Genomic DNA, 17,230 nt, shown 5'->3' on the forward strand with positions numbered 1-17,230 from the left:
GATAGAATGAGTGTGAGGTAGCAGAGGGAACATAGTGGCACTTACCCCCATGATGTGGTGATGGTCATTGATATTTTCCTAACATTTCTGCGCATTTCTCCAGACTGATAACATTGCTTTGACCTGGGGGCTAACCTTGGACCAGGCTGGCAGGGAGTTTGCTGGTCCTGGGATTGGGAAAGAGGATGATGTTCCTCTGCATAATCCTGTCCATAGGACCTCCATGTCTCTGTCTCAAAGTTGGGCACCAATTTCACCTTCTGCTGTGTCCAAGGCAAATAAAATAAACGTGCAGGACAGTTCCAGACTGCAAGCACTTGACTATGTGTGACTGCCTTTTAAATATTGTCCCAGTCCAGGGACCTTGTGATGTCTCAGGAGTGGTGAGTACTTTTACCTACAGTGAATAGGAGAATACAACAACCAGGGTGCCATGGGAACATGGTGCATAGGGCATGAGATAAGTTGGGGAAATAGCGCAAGAAAACCCGTTTTGTCCCATGGAGAGAATCCCTCAAAGACACTCACCAAAAATGATATTTAGCCAATTTCTGATAAGATTCAGCCCTCAGACCACTACTTCAATTTTTCAATTAATTTTCTAATTGAATGTCTGTCCCAAGTTCCCTCAAAATTCTTGTTACAAACTCCCTGAACGTTCCACACTAAATATGCAATATTATATATTTAAAAAGTATATCTCTCTTTTAATTCCCTCTTCCTCTGCTGGGCTCTCTAAATATGCATTTCCATATCTGTTCTGAAGGTTGTAAACCACTGACCCTTATGGTCTTAGACTTTTTTTTAGTTGCTGCCTCTTGTCTTTATCCTAACTTTCTTGTACAAAGTTTAATTACAGTCTTTGTACAAAAGTCTTAAGTTTAGTCACAGTTATATAAGCAAATAGTTGTCACCCACACCAGGCAAGTACAAAATATTCTTTTTTCTTATGTTTTATTTCTACCCTAATGTCAAATCTAATGAACTTATGATTATTCATGTTTAGAATGGTCCCCAATCATAAACTTTGTCAAAATTGTTGCAGACCAGATTCCTGGATTTTGTCCTTGTGAGGGTGTTGAATCAGTAACAGTATCTTGACTCCATGAGCTGATATTTTACAAAGTGCTATCTTTCATTAAATTTCAATTTCAATTTAATTAAAATGTCTAACAGTTATTAACTTAGCATTTTCAAATTCATTTTCATGAAAACATGTCATCAATTACAAACTTTCTTGTCTTTATAAATTTGATTTTCACTGCCTTGACTTAAATCTCCCATAATTCAAGCTAAATCTTTTTTGATGATTTTCAGATTCCCAGAGGTATACATTTCTGTTATCTTTAGATTAGATTACTTAGATTAGATTACTTACAGTGTGGGAACAGGCCCTTTGGCCCAACAAGTCCACACCGACCCGCCAAAGCGCAACCCACCAAGACCCATTCCCCTACATTTACCCTTTCACCTAACACTATGGGCAATTTAGCATGGCCAATCCACCTAACCTGCACATTTTTGGATTGTGGGAGGAAACCGGAGCACCCGGAGGAAACCCACACAGACACGGAGAGAATGTGCAAACTCCTCACAGAGAGTCGCCTGAGGTGGGAATTGAACTCGGGTCTCTGGCGCTGTGAGGCAGTACCGTGGCCGGCACGGTAGCACAGTGGTTAGCACTGCTGCCTTACGGCGCCAGAGACCCGGGTTCAATTCCTGCCTCAGGCGACTGACTGCGTGGAGTTTGCACATTCTCTCCCCCTGTCTGCATGTGTTTCCTCCGGGTGCTCTGGTTTCCTCCCACAGTCCAAAAATGTGCAGGTCAGGTGAATTGGCCATATTAAATAGCCCATTGTGTTAGGGGAATGGGTCTGGGTGGGTGACGGGCCAGTGTGGACTTGTTGGGCCGAAGGGCCTGTAAGTAATCTAATAAAAAAATATTTTTTACCCTTAAACATTTTAAATCAAATTGTCTTTAATTATATGCACAGTAATATGAGAAATATGAAAGATGGAGAAAGAGGAGAAAAATAAAGTTTAGATAGACAGTGATGTTATCTGAAACAAGATTGCTGCTGCTGATAATTGTAGCTACTACTGTCAGGAGATCTGCTACCATGGTATCCTATACTTTGCTTGTTCTTCCACTGTATCTCATCTGCAACCATACTGTCACATCCCCATCATCCAATTCTGCCTTAATTGTTGCACTGTGCTGCCCACTACTGCCCTCTAGAATAGATCTATGGCTTTTTAATTGTTATCAAATGGCCAAAATTCTGACATTTTCTTTCCTGAATGTCACTGTTTAGGATTTCTGTTTGCTCTTGCAAATTTAACCACCACTTCATTTGTCCTGTGGAAAGAAATTTACAAATCAACTTAAAAGGATCTGGCAAAGATTTTTATGGCCATGTGTAAAATAAAAAATGGTTAAATTAGATGTTGGGCCAATAAAAAAATAAAGGGGTCACCTTATCTTGTGAAGAATTATAATGAAATAGTGAGTATTAGTTTTTGTAGAGGCAAATATAAATTAACAATGGGAATAACTGGATGAATGTCAGGTATCTCTTCAAAAGGAAAGTTAATGGGACTAAAATAAAAATGAAGCCAGGTTCACCAGATGTGCATCTGAGATTAATAAAGTTGAACAGGCGATAGCAGAATCATGCCTGGCATCTCCCTGTCTCCACTTGGATTTTACCTACTTGCACACCATGTGCATTGGAGGCCTCCATTAAGGATAATTCCCTCCTATATTTGTGTCTCCCTTGCCATGACAAACTCAGATTCTCCATACCCCTTGTTGGGGCCTGCTGTGAATCTTCAGTGAAACCACGGATAACCTTTCTTTGGGAGCTGCCATTAGTTCTAGTAGTGGCCATTTCTTAAAGTGGTGCTGCTGGGATTGAAGAACTGCTAGCTATTTTACTGAAGAGGGCAAATTCTTACACTAAGCAAATTAATAGCCCAATGGCCACTAAATTATAATGGACAAACCAGTCAGACAGAGCTGGGTTTGTCTCTGACTTTTAAGCATAATTTATTAATAAAGGGGAATAGATCTATAGCTTTTTAATTGTTATCAAATGGCCAAAATTATGACATTTTCTTGCCTGAATGTCACTGTTTAAGATTTCTGTTCGCTCTTGGAAATTTAACCACCACTTCATTTGTCCTGTGGAAAGAAATTTACAAATCAACTTAAAAGGAACTGGCAAAGATTTTTATGGCCATGTGTATAATAAAAAATGGTCAAATTAGATGTTGAACCAATAAAAATTGAGTAAATTCTCTGTCATTCAACTCTAACTTCCCTCTTTGGCCAAAGTCTGACCAATTTTCCTACTGAGAAATTAAATCCGAACCAATACCTAAGTATTCCACTAATTGAAAGAAATAGAGTGGGCAACAAAAATATCAGAACAAATAGAGAATGGATCTGAAATTACAAATTTAAAAATTAGATTGGATAATGAAAGAGTGCTTGAAAAGCTAGTATGATATTTTATCATCCAGGTAAGAGTCAGTTAGCACAGTTAGCTAATGGCTAGTTTGCAATACAGAGTGATTTCAACAGCGTGGGTTTAATTCTCACATCGGCTGAGGTCACCATGAAGTTCCTATCTTCTTGAGCTCATCTCCTCATCTGAAGCATGGTGCCCCTTAGATTAAATATACCACAAGTTGTCTCCCCTTAAGGAAAGAGCAGCCTTTTCATGAGGATAATTTAGGGAATGCATTACCTATAAAACAACATCCTCAAAGTCTCAATCAAGAGAAATTGACTCAAGTGATGGAAGATATTAATTCCACGATGGACAATGATATTATTGAACTGAGTCATAGGAGCTGGAGTTCACTTATCATGATTGTACCAGATGGCTTGCAAAAATTCTATACTGATTATCATAAAGTATACTCCTATCCTGTTCCAAGATAACTACATTGAAAGAATTGGATAGGTATCATTCTTCACCAAAATTGTCTTTATTATCACCAAAATTATCTCTACAAATTACTTGGAGAAGGGGACAAGTATAACTTATCCAAATTTGCTTGATGATACAAAAATTGGTGGGAGGGCATCTTGTAATTAGGACATAAGAACATTACAACGGGCTATAAATAGGTTGAGTAAGTGGGCAAAAACCTGTCTGATGGATTTTAATGTAATGTGAGAAGTCATGCACCATTGGTAGGAAGAATCAGAAGATAGATAGATAGAGATTCCATTTAAGTAAAGCTCCATTTAAGCAAAAGCGCAAGCAGAGGAATCAAGGTATTCTTGTGCATGAAGCAAGAAATTAGCATGCAGATGCAGCAAATAATTATGAAAGCAAATTAAATTTTGGCCTTTAATGCTAGGGAGTTGGAGTTTAAAAACAGGGACATTTTGTTATGATTGCTCATGTTATTGGTGAGACCATAGCTGGGGTGCAGTTTTAGATTAGATTCCCTACCGTATGGGAACAGGCCATTTGGCTGAACAAGTCCACACTGACCCTCTGAAGAGTAACCCACCCAGAACCATTCCTCAACATTTTCCCCTGACTAGTACACCTAACATCATGGACAATTTAGCATGGCCAATTCACCTGAACTGCACATCTTTGGATTGTGGGAGGAAACGGAACACCCAGAGAAAATCCTTCCAAACACGGGGAGAATGTGCAAAATTCACACAGACAGTTACCTGAGGTGGGAATCAAACCCTAGTGCTGTGAGGTAGCAGTGCTAACCACTGAGCTATCGTGCCATCTCTATATGTAAAAAGGGATATACTGGCATTGAAAGCTGTTCAAAAGAGATTCAGTAGGCTGATTCCTAGGATGAAGAGGTTGACTTAACAAGAACAGCTAAACAAGTTCGGTCTTTATTCATTAGAGTTTAGAAGAATGAAGGAAAACCTTATTGAATCATAAAAAACTTCCAAGGGGACTTGAAAGAGTATATGTTGGGAAGATGTTTTCACTAGTGGGAGAATCTCAAACTTAAGGATATAGTTACAGAAGAAAAGGGCATTTATTTAAAACTGATACACAAAGGAATTTCTTCTGGAAGATAGTGAGTGTTTGGAGTTTTCTAATCCAGAGAGTTGTGGAGGCTGGACCACCAAGTATTTTCAGAGGAGGCAGATAGATGTTTGAAATATTGGGGAGTTGACAGCTATGTTGAGCTGGCAAAAAAGAGCATTTGAGACCTGGTGCAGGTCGGCCTCGATCTTGTTGAATGGGAAGGCAGCCTTGAGGCATGTACTTCTGCTCCTATTTCTTAAATTCTCCGGATTTGAACTGCTGTTCAGTGATAGTGCTGGGAAATAGATGAGACTTTTTTTTTGCTACGTGTTTTAACATCTTTAAAACTGTGTTCTGTATTTAGGCACCTTGGGTGGCTTTACTTTAAGTTTTATTTTGTGTAATAAAATTTGTTTTATTTTTCACAAAAATGTGTAGCTTTGGGTGCATATATTTTAGAGAATGACCATCACATTAACCTAGATTTCATTCTGGAATTCGACATGTCTATTAGTACATCAGATGAGATCTATACAGAATTCAATATCCACCAGCATAGTTTCTCCAAGACAGTAATATAGACTCTGAACCAATACCCTCATCTTTGGAGTTTGCTAAGCATCCATCCTTTACCCCCTTCTATTTCTTATCTGTGTGCAGCTCTTTCAATGTTATCATTTAAAGGAAATGACATCAACTTCCATATGTACTCTGACCACATCCAATTCTACTTCACTGCCATTTCTCTTTCAACATCTCCTAAACCCATTATAGAGTTATAGATGTTTACAGCACAGATAAAGACCCTTTAATTAAATGAAGCATTAGCATACTTTCCCAGTCCAATCTAGCTAAATTATTCCTGATCTTATTAAAATTGGCCTTCTCCCAGTTTAGAAATTTGATTTTAGACCTGTCTTTGTACATTTCTATAACGATCTTGAATGTAATGGAGTTATAATCACTGTGTGCAAAATGCTCCCCACTGATGCTGTAAGCATTTATGGTTTTATCTCCTAAAAATATGACCGGACCTCCACCCCCCCCAATTCATGCATGGCCTTCAGCTCTCATTGTGCTGACTTCCACTAACTGCAGTCCATTGATCACCAGTGCTCGCAAATTCACATCAATTCACTATTTCTCAAAACTGCAATTTTAAAATTGTCACCTTAATGTTCAAATCTCTTCTTGGCTATATCTCCATCCATCTTTGCAAGCAGTTTAAATCTTTTTGCCTTCAGAGCTCAGTGTTGCTTCAAATATTGCATTTGCTAAATCTTCTACCTCCTTTACTCCAATATATTACATGCCTTCAAATCAATTAGACTCCAAATTCTGGAATTTCATTCTTTACCTGTTCTGCCATTTACCTTCTTCAGACTGCCCCTATTGTTCTCTTATCCTCATACTACTTTCTTTGACATTGTCAGTTTTTGTCTGATCATCTTCCCATGAAGCACCTTAGAACATTTTATTATTTTATTAAAGTTGCATTCTAAATGTAAACTGTTTTTATGTATGAAATTCAGAAGGCTTTTTTTCAGGAATAAGGCATAAGAGATTTGATGAAAAAATTAAAATATTACCTTAAAATTGGAGATGATCATGCTACCTCCTTTGCCTTGCTATCCCATCATGTCAATCACAGGCAAGGCCATTGCTGATCACATTCCCCCAATCCAATAGCTCTATAGAGTATTAGAGGTATACAGCATGGAAACAGACCCTTAGGTCCAACTTGTCTATGCCAACCAGCTATCCTAATTTAAGCTAATCTCATTTACCCGAATTTGATCCATATCCCTTTAAACCCTTCCTATTCATGTACCCATCCAGCTGCCTTTTAAATGTTGTAATTCTACTAGCCTCCATGACTTCCTCTAGCAGTTCATTTCATACATTCACCAACTCTGTATGAAATAGTTCCCCTTAGGTTCGTTTTAAATCTTTCCCCTCTCACCTTAAACATATACCCTCTCATTTTGGACTCCCCTACCTTGGGGAAAAGACCTTGGCTGTTTACCCTATCCATGCCCCTCATGATTTTATAAACTTCTATAAGGTCACCCCTCAGCCTCTGATGCTTCAGTGAAAATAGCCTTAGCTTACTCAGACTCTCCCTCTAGCTCAAACCCTCCAACATCCTGTATCTCTTTTCTGAACTCTTTCAAGATTAACAACATCTTTCCTGTGGCAGGGAGACTAGAATTGAAAGAAATATTCTAAAAATGGGCTCACCAATGTCCTGTACAGCCACAGCATGACATCCCAACTCCTATATGCAATGCACTGACCAATAAAGATGAGCACACCAAATGCCTTCTTCACTGCCCTGTCCACCTGTGACTCCACTTTCAAGAAGCTATGAACCTGTCTCCAAAGTCTCTATGGAGAAAGTGAGGTCTGCAGATGCTGGAAATCAGAGTCGAGAGTGTGTCGCTGGAAAAGCACAGCAGGTCAGGCAGCATTCGAGGAGAAGGAAAATCGATGTTTCGGGCTGAAGCCCTTCATCAGGAATGAGGCTGGGAGTCTAGGGGTGGAGAGATAAATGGGAAGGAGGGTGGGGCTGGGGAGAAGGTTGCTGAGAGTGCAATAGGTGAATGGACATGGGGGTAAAGGTGATAGGTTGGAGGGAAGGGTGGAACGGATAGGTGGGAAGTTTGTAGAGAGTGGAGGAGAACTTCTTCATAACTATCCCACCTGTCAATCTTCCTACTTATCCGCTCCACTCTCTACCTATCACCTTTACCCCCACCTCCATCCACTTATTGTACTCTTAGCTACCTTCTCCCCACCTCCCTCCCATTTATCTCTCCAGCCCCAAGGTTCCCAGCCTCATTCCTGATGAAGGGCTTTTGCCCGAAACATCAATTTTCCTGCTCCTCGGATGCTGCCTGAACTGCTGTGCTTTTCCAGCACCACCACACTCTTGACTCCAAGGTCTCTATGTCTGCTTTGGAAAACTAATCTTAAAAATCTCAACCATCTTGTTTTTGGTCAGTATCAGTCTGCTTCAGTGTAACCCCATCACCATGATTAATGCTTTAATCTCCTTTAAAACTAATTGTCTCTCAACATTCTGGTTCCTTGGGACAATCTTCATCTCCCTTAAGTTCAAGAAACTTAGATTTAAGTGGATATGCCATATAGGTGAAAGTGAGGACTGCAGATGCTGGAGATCAGAGTCAAGATTAGAGTGGGTTAGAAAAGCACAGCAGGTCAGGAGCATCCAAGGAGCAGGAAAATCGACGTTTCAGGCAAAAGCCCTTTATCAGGATATGCCATATGGTTAGTTTAGTCATTTCTTGCTAGGACTGGCTGAACTACATAAAGGACCTCATTCTTGTCTGCCAAAACAATCTACTATTCCAGGTAGTAACAATGGTTTCTACTCTTCTTTTTCTCCACCCTCGCTGATTGGGGAGAATAGATTTAAATCAGCAGAGAATAGATTTAAAGGCCTGGGAGTTTGAACAACAGAATGAGCAGAGGCTGTGATAGAAGCAGGAAATAGTGTGGAGTTCAAAATAAATTTTTGAAGGACCCCCACAAATATATTTACAAATTAATGATGATGTGTGAACTGTATGGTTCATTTGCCCCTACATGATCATTCAGCTCTGAGACATGGGTGATTAAAGTTTCTCTCCCCTTTAGCAATTGCTATTTCACAAAATAAAATGGCTTAGCCTTATGTTCATAAAAGCAAGCCCTTTTACTTTTATAGATAGCTTCAAACAAACATTTTTTTCATTAAATTTTTCACAATGAATTCCAATATGCCTGTATATATCAAGAAAACTTGGAGTCACGTTCCTGCTAGCGTAACATATGATTTCATATTTAGATCATAATAAAGCTAATATGCGAATGTCTGTAAGTGGAACCACACCATACGTACTATTTGGAGCTACAATATTTAACATCAATTTAAGAAATGTATGGTACATTCTAAGTGAGATAGAATAGAATAAATGAAGTATTGGGTGTTCACTTCTGATGCAAATTCAAATTCTAGATTTGGTAGATTATATTTTGTGCCCTCTAAGGGCTGTAAATGACACATACCTGGCTCATAACAAAAGCTACTGTGGAAATGTTTAATACTAACATTGAGGACCTAATTAGAAAGTGTGTGTTTTCCAGTAATAATAGACTCAAAGTGACAATGATGTCAATGTGCACTAAAAATTATTAGCAACTCTTGATGTAAAGGCACAAAATAAGTGTGTAGAACTACAACATTATTGTAACACATTTGAAAAAAATCTATACCATTCGTCATTTTGGTGTCATTCTGAATGCATTTCTACCATAGGTGCATAACTAATTAGAACATATGCTAATTGTTCACTTTTTTAACATTGATAAGAAAATATATAAACCTATTTCCACCTATTACAGACAATGTAGAATAACACTGTTACTAAATATCAAATGGCATTTTTAGTATTCCACACCCCAGACTACTAATTATCAGTCTGGTTTTCTAAAGTGGATCAGTTCACTAAATTTGATAATGTTTATAATGAAATGCATGGTTAAGTCATGATTCTGTCATGTCATCTTCAAGACCATAACATTTGGCCTAACTTGACTATTAATCAAGTAATGTGTTGGGGACCCATGTTCAAATCCCACCACAGTAGATGGTTGGAGTTTGAATTCAATAAAAATCTGGAATGAAGAGTCTAATGATGACCATGAATTCATTGTCGATTCTTGGGGGGAAAAAATCTGGTTCTCTAATGCCCTTAGGGGAGGAAACTGCCATCCTTATTTGGTCTCATCTACATGTAACTCCAGGCCCACAGCAATGATGTTGACTCTTAACATTTGACCTCTGGACAATTAGGGATGGGCAATAAATTCTGGCCTAGCCAGTGATGCTCTCACCCCTTGAATGAATTTAAAAAAAGATGAGATGGACAATACAGTCAGGAACTGGATTGCAATTAAAGCATTTACTTTTGTTTAATTGCCAGAAGTAGCTTTTCCTGTTACTTGTAATGTACAGGCTATCATTAGAATGCTCACTCCCAGAATTTGAGGCTCATATTTAACATATCAAACAAAAAAAACTGATATTTCCATTTTTAAAAAGTCAGAAATGATGTACAAAATAACAAATAATATTTTAAAGATGCAGCTTGCTAATCTATTTACTTTTATTGAAGAGCATAGATAGTTTTGAAACATATCTCAGTAGAAATCTGAACAAGATTATTAATACTATTATTATTTTAATTCAGATCAAAAATAATCATACCTTTGTGCTGGTCAAAAACAGGCGAAGAACTAAAATCCATTTTCTATCTCATTATTTGAAACTGGAGCAAGAAAATGCAATCTCTAGTGCTTCCAGCAGAGAATCAGAGACTGCAGTAAATAAAATAACAGCTGTCGTTAGACAAAATGTTCATGAATAAATCACTTTACGGCCACATGTTATCGAGGAGAGTAACAGTGCTGCTGTACACCTATCTCTGAAACAAGTTGTTTTCCACAGGCAGCTGCTGCTGATGGGGATGGCTGAGCTGACTGAATAAATCTACACAATATCTGGACTGAATGACACCAGGTGCTCCTTCTAGTGATGTTGGTAAGAATGTTCAACAATCGGTTCAGAATAAGAAAGTCACTGATAATCTGCCTCTTGAAAAAGATGCAGATTAGAGCAGCAGCAGCAGTGTTACCTTAAGAAAAATAGAAGCATCTAATTGTGAACAACGGTTTTCATATCCAAACTGAGCATGTGCACACTGGCAATGCACCTTGGGTATACAGAATATTTGTGCATTTAAGTGTCAGGAGTAATGTTTACGTTATCAGTATTTTGTGTTATATGCTTCTTTCAGAGCTTGTGAAAAACAGCTAGTACTAATACGATAACTTGGACAAGAGTTCAGCTCTCATTTGTTTGGGGAAGAAGTGAAGTAATAAATAAAATACTAAAAATAGCCTGCAACCTTGAAAGAATGAGCAATTGATTTGTCATGACATTGAGTGTTACAATACTGTTAGGATATTTACCTATAACAGTTTGAAAATGTATTCTCTAAGCTTCCACTGACTATTATTATAAAGCAAACACAGAAAAATATGCATCGTTACATTTAGTTATCAATATTTATGACATAAACAAAAATACTTATTAAAATACAACACAACTTGCCTCATCCTATAAACTTCTTTATAGATTCTCAAACCTCAGTCCGTACCATAGGCTTCAGATTACAGGTGGTGACAGTCTTATGAGGAATATAAGGAAAATATTTATTGTCATTGTGCACTTGTAACATTTCTAAAATGACATCTTTAATAAAGAATGCAGATACAAATTTGAGAAACCATGCTTATAAAGTTAAATTCTTTCCTGTTCCAGAATCTTTGCAAACATTCAAATGCTATGACAGTGTGAGACACAAGGATGCAAGCTAGGGTATATCGAGACTATAGGGACACACAAGGATCTATTTACCCCAACAGTGTGGAACAGGCCATTTGGCCCAATAAATCCACACCAACTCTCCAAAGAGTGACCCATTCCCTTACCCTATTATTCTACATTTACCTCTGAATGCTGTGGGCAATTTAGTATGGCCAGTTCACCTAACCTGCACATCTTTGGATTGTGGGAGGAAACTGGAGCACCCAGAGGAAACCCAAGTAGATACAGCGAGAATGTGCAAACTCCACAGACAGTCGCCTGAGGCGGGAATCAAACCCAGGTCCCTGGCACTGTGAGGCAGCAGTGCTAACCACTGAGCCACTGTGCTGCCTCATAGGTTAATGTGAGACTGAGCCATGTTTGCCAGATTATAGAGACAGACAATAAAATTCTTCCACTCATTTCAGTAAAACGTTTTCGCTTGCCATTGACAGGTAATCTATCAAACAACAAATATCTTTGTTAATTGATCAATCTCTGGGTTTGTACATGAGAACTCAAGATTTTTTTGGAAGCTGTAAATAAACAGATTGAAGTTTATATAAATAAAGTAGTGGGCAGAGTCTTTGAGAAGTGGTTTTCTAAACCAAGGTCTCTTCCAGGAACATTACTTACTAGGCACAGAGCTCCTTGTAAAGGTACTGTTGTTGGAAATGTGCAGAATAAGTCCCATATGCATGCACATTCCAGCCAATGCTAAATTGGCCAGCCACTTTATAAGTAGCTCTATTAGTAGCTGAAATGAGCCCAGGTGTGATTTCAATATTGAAATAGAGCTCCAGTACTGATTTCTGATCTTACTGGAAAATTGTTTCTCCCCATCGTAACATAAAGCTCATTGCTTTTCACAAAAGGTTCAAAAATGTTCAAAATGTCTGTAAACTAGGAATGCTTTTTCTGGTTGTATAGAATACCTTCCAGCACACATTTAATCCCTCTCTCCACCTTTTCCTCACCTTCACTCCACTTTCCTGGACTTAACTGAGCATCAGGCCAAAATTGATAAACCCAAACAAGTGAGCTGTATCATAGGTCTTCATCGGGAGGTGCAGCTCATCTGATGTATTTTGGTAAGGTTCAAGGACAAGTTTAGTTTAGGATTTTAATAAAATTATATATTATATAAGAACCAATGCAAACATGATGGATCGAATGGCCTTCTCCTGTATCATTGCAGTTCTGCGATTCCATGACTTCCAGAGGTGTTTGACACAGTGCAACACAATATATATTTAAGGAAACTTATAGACAGTGGATAAAAAGGTCTGTAAATAATGGGCAATGGATATGCTTTGAGCTGGAGTAAGGTTTGTAGTGGCATTCCTCAGGGGTCAGTTTTAGGACCCTGGCTTTTCCTGATATATATTAATAGATCTGGGTATAGCGGGATGATGTACTTTTGTAGGGAGACAACATAAAACAGTGAGTACACATCTAAAGAAGGTACAGGAGCAGAAGGACCTTGATACATGTGTGAACAGATAATTGAAGTTGGCAGGGCATATTTAGAGAGCAGTTAATAAGGCATACATTTTCCTCATATTTATTAATATGGACATGGAATACAAGAGCAAGGAGGTGATATTGAATTTGTGTAAGAAACTTATCAGACCTCATCTGGAGTATTGTGTTCGTTTCTGGCCGCCAAATTATTGGAGGATCTGAAAACATGGAGAGAGTGCAAAACAGATTTACAAGAATGGTTTCAGGATGAGAAACTTTAGTTATGAGATGGATTGACACAGTTGGGAGTTTTCTGACTAGAGTGAAGAAAACAAAGAGGAAATTTTGAAGTTTTCACAATTTATGAGTGGGCTGGATAGAGTGGATAGAAACTATTCCCACTCATGAAAAGAAAAAGAACAAAAGGACATAGATTTAAAATGATTTGCAAAAGATGCACATGTGATATGAGAAAAAAAACATTTTCACTCAGCAAGTAGCTAGGGTTTGGAATGCATTATCTGAAAGTGAATGCAGATCCTATTGAGATATTCAAGGTGGGTTTGGATGAGTGTTTGGATGGAAACAATATGCAAAGATATGGGGTAAAACAGGAGATTGTCAATAAGTAATCAAGTGATGGTGCAGACATGATGGCCTGAATAGCCTACTTTTAAGCCATAACACGTCTGTGTTTCTATTAACATATAAAAAGCTGTCTGGAGCTTTAGATCACTACGCAAGGAGCCAGTGAAACCCATGTTTGAGCTGGGCTGTGCACAGAACTTATGTGCCTAAAGAAAATTGAAATGTTGTCTTTCCAAATATTAGTGGAAGGCCCCGAGAACTTTTGTACCTCTATCGCAGAAATATTAAACAGATTCTTAAGAGTTGTGGCACACCTTAGTTTGGCCATAGGAGAAGTGAAGGAACTCTTGGGTGGAAACCAAAAATAAGTAGTAAGTGGTCCATTGAGACTTTGGTTTAAAATCTAACTGCTTAGAAAATATATATAGTAACGTTACTTGTATTTTGTTAATACAGCAACAGTTAAAAATTTTATTTAAAACATAAAATCTTGAATATTTATTTCAGTTAATGACTGGAAGTTTCAATGTCTTTAAAAGTTAATGCTATTTGTTGAGACCAAAACTGTACTGAGTGTACAGTCATAACTACATTTGTGTATCAATATCAAAAAAAGCAGATTTAGGCTAAGGTATGATTCCACTCTGGCCACCTATTGGTTTTCATAGGTTTGCTTATAAAGTGTTTTGAGAGTTTCTTGGAATCCTTTTCACTAGAACAGAGGTGGTATGAAATTATATAGTTTAGGACATCATCAAATTATTTATGGCCATTCAGACCTATACTTTATCCCAGGCATCAGGGCTTTTAGTTCATAAATATCTGACTGGCCTACGACTGTGTATAGAATAATATGCATTAATATCTGTTATTCTGAATGCTCCTAGTACCTTTATGGCAAGTCTACATACTTCCTGTATTTAAATGGTAATAGTGTATTCAAAATGGCTGATGAGAGGTAACAGCTCTTATTTGCTGAAAATGTGTTGCTGGAAAACAGCTCTTATTTGCAGATCTCATTCCATCTTTGCAGCAACTAGAACTAGACGTAGAACACAGATGTAACCAGGTCCATGCTGTAGCATTACATCAGATGCCTGAACGTAATCCTTTGTTTGTGCTTAACTTGAGCTACCAAGCTACTGCTCACAAACAAGTATCACTGGAAATCTTTGATTTGCCTTTCTGCATCATGGGGCAGAAAATCTGTGACAGAGTCATATTCTAGTATATGTGACAAAAAATCAACATACTTGACCACTATAAGGTCAAGGAAAGTATATTGATTTACATGACTATTGAGTTTTATGATACAATTCTGAATTTCAATATCATTTTGAAACTCATTGTGCTGTATTTTCCCATTTCAAGTCAACGTTTTTTGAGTGAAATTCATGGCACCAAGTGCGCCATAGCTCACGGCAATTTTTCTCACACAATCTCCTGCTCTCCATTATTCTGCACTCCTCATTAATTATGTACCTAAGTGGTATTCTGCCCTTCTATGCCCTCCCCAGCTGGAGAGGTGGAAATGCTCACCGCTACCGGGACTTTCCACTGGTGCCAGATTTAAAACCCAGCTGCACACTGCCCCAGAAACTGTTGTACACACTGAGATGCTCAGCTGTCATCACCAAGGATATAGCCTGGAATAGGAAACTGAGAACCCCATTTTACCACCTTGGACCTGGAGCTGCTGCTGGATGGAATGGTGGAGAGGAAAGCAGTGATTGTTTTTCCTGCAGACCAGCAAATGAGGCCACCTTACCAAACCCAGCTAGTCTGGCTGAGGTAGTATCACAGGTTCATACTGTGGCTTAGGCAAAACATTTTTCAAAAGAAGTTCAGGAAGAAGATAAATAATCTTCTATGCTCTGCAAGGGTAAATGCCTTCTCTGTGCTATATCACATTCACAGGGCCATCTCGCTCCAACTTTGCCATTGCGCACACCTCTCACTAAGGCTTGTGGACTACAATTCTCACTATTGCTGGCTGTTCTTTCAATGGCTCCCTCCTGCCTTATCTTCAAATGACTAACACTTCCTGCCAGCTGTGCTTGCTACTCACAATTGGATACATCTGGCCATCTCTCCTATTTACCCCCTGTCCTTAGAATTAGAGGGGGTAAATTCAGAACAGAAATGCGGAGACATTTCTTCAGCCAGAGAGTGCAGTGGAGGCTGGGACGCTAAATATCTTCAAGACAGAAATTGATAAATTCTTGATGTCACAAGGAATTAAGGGCTACGGGGAGAATGTGGGTAAGTGGAGTTGAAATGCCCATCAGCCATGATTGAATGGCGGAGTGGACTCGATCGGCTGAATGGCCTTACTTCCACTCCTATGTCTTATGGTCTTATGGTCTTATTCCTGCAACACCACTAATTGTTCTTCCAATCATCACCCTCAATCCCTTCATTTGTCATATTGCAGGGAAAACTGTCTCAGAAACATGCAGAGAAGACCAAGACCAGCAAGGGGGTGGATTGTAGAATACAGCTTTCTCACGCTACATAAAAAGAAATTCTTAAGCTAGTCTCAGAAAGGCATGACTATCCATGTGGAGATGGGGAAGCATCAGTGGGCAATTAGTCCAGTAAGCTTCATTATGTTGTGTTGCACTGCACTCCCATTTTGAATACTTTTAACTCATTTTTAAACCACACAAGCCTTTATCTGTTTTACACAACTAATTTCCTCCCCATGCTTGCACAAGCAGTACCCTCTGTGTCAAAGAGACCATCACCAACGCTTTAAGGAGGATGCTACTAAAAGCCTGAAAAGATACACCGACACATACTTTCACCTACAGCCTCCACCCAGCGCAGAGACTTTCTCCTCGGTGGGTACTCATCCTAAATTAGACTCAGGAGCACATCACTGATATATCTCCGCAGCTGGTCAAGCAAGAAATGCTGCAGGCTTGTGGCACTCAGAAGAGTACTACAGAGCAGGTGCTTGCTCGCAACTAGTCAGAAGGTGATCCCATGGTCTCAGCATGAGTTACTTTGTAAAAATGCACAACAGGCACAGGAGCAGCAGGAAGGATCCATCAGAAGCAGACAATAAACTGAATTGAAGCAAGGAGGAGTCCACCTATGTTACTCAGAACTAAATACCTTCAAGATGACTACCCAAATCTTCCAGGCCAACAGGAGTAGCGACAGATCAGACTCCCTCTATCCCAAATGCACTTGGACCCAGTAGGAGAGGAAGACAAAACCTTACTTATGGGTAAAAACAATGACTGCAGGTGCTGGAAACCAGATTCTGGAGTAGAGTGGTGCTGGAAAAGCACAGCACATGTTTGTTTGAAGCTATCTATAAAAGTAAAAGGGTTTGCTAAGTGTCTTTATGAACATAAGGCTAAGCCATTTTATTTTGTGAAATAGCAATTGCTAAAGGGGAGAGAAACTTTAATCACCCATGTCTCAGAGCTGAATGATCATGTAGGGGCAAATGAACCATACAGTTCACACATCATCATTAATTTGTAAATATATTTGTGGGGGTCCTTCAAAAATTTATTTTGAACTCCACACTATTTCCTGCTTCTATCACAGCCTCTGCTCATTCTGTTGTTCAAACTCCCAGGCCTTTAAATCTATTCTCTGCTGATTTAAATCTATTCTCCCCAATCAGCGAGGGTGGAGAAAAAGAAGAGTAGAAACCATTGTTACTACCTGGAATAGTAGATTGTTTTGGCAGACAAGAATGAGG

At 38.8% G+C, this 17,230-nt stretch overlaps 2 protein-coding genes across 4 annotated transcripts in view; one reads left to right on the forward strand and one right to left on the reverse strand.

Moving 5' to 3' along the window:
- Positions 1-10,774, reverse strand: part of ankrd55 (ankyrin repeat domain 55) — an 86,005-nt gene extending 75,231 nt beyond the window's left edge. For 2 of the 3 annotated variants that reach the window (XM_043688981.1, XM_043688963.1), the window contains exon 1: positions 10,297-10,760. In XM_043688981.1, coding sequence (XP_043544916.1) covers positions 10,297-10,336 — 40 coding nt within the window. In that variant the 5' untranslated portion in view covers positions 10,337-10,760. Of the gene's footprint in view, positions 1-10,296 lie in introns of all 3 variants that reach the window. The other variant, XM_043688972.1, reaches the window with a different exon arrangement.
- LOC122549344 (putative nuclease HARBI1) overlaps positions 10,554-17,230 on the forward strand; it is a 39,842-nt gene continuing 33,165 nt past the window's right edge. The window contains exon 1 of the mRNA XM_043689012.1: positions 10,554-10,629. The gene's annotated coding sequence lies outside the window, so the exon portion shown is untranslated. The remainder of the gene's footprint in view (positions 10,630-17,230) is intronic.

The sequence above is a fragment of the Chiloscyllium plagiosum genome, chromosome 1, assembly GCF_004010195.1.
Source record: "Chiloscyllium plagiosum isolate BGI_BamShark_2017 chromosome 1, ASM401019v2, whole genome shotgun sequence".
Lineage (NCBI taxonomy): Eukaryota > Metazoa > Chordata > Chondrichthyes > Orectolobiformes > Hemiscylliidae > Chiloscyllium > Chiloscyllium plagiosum.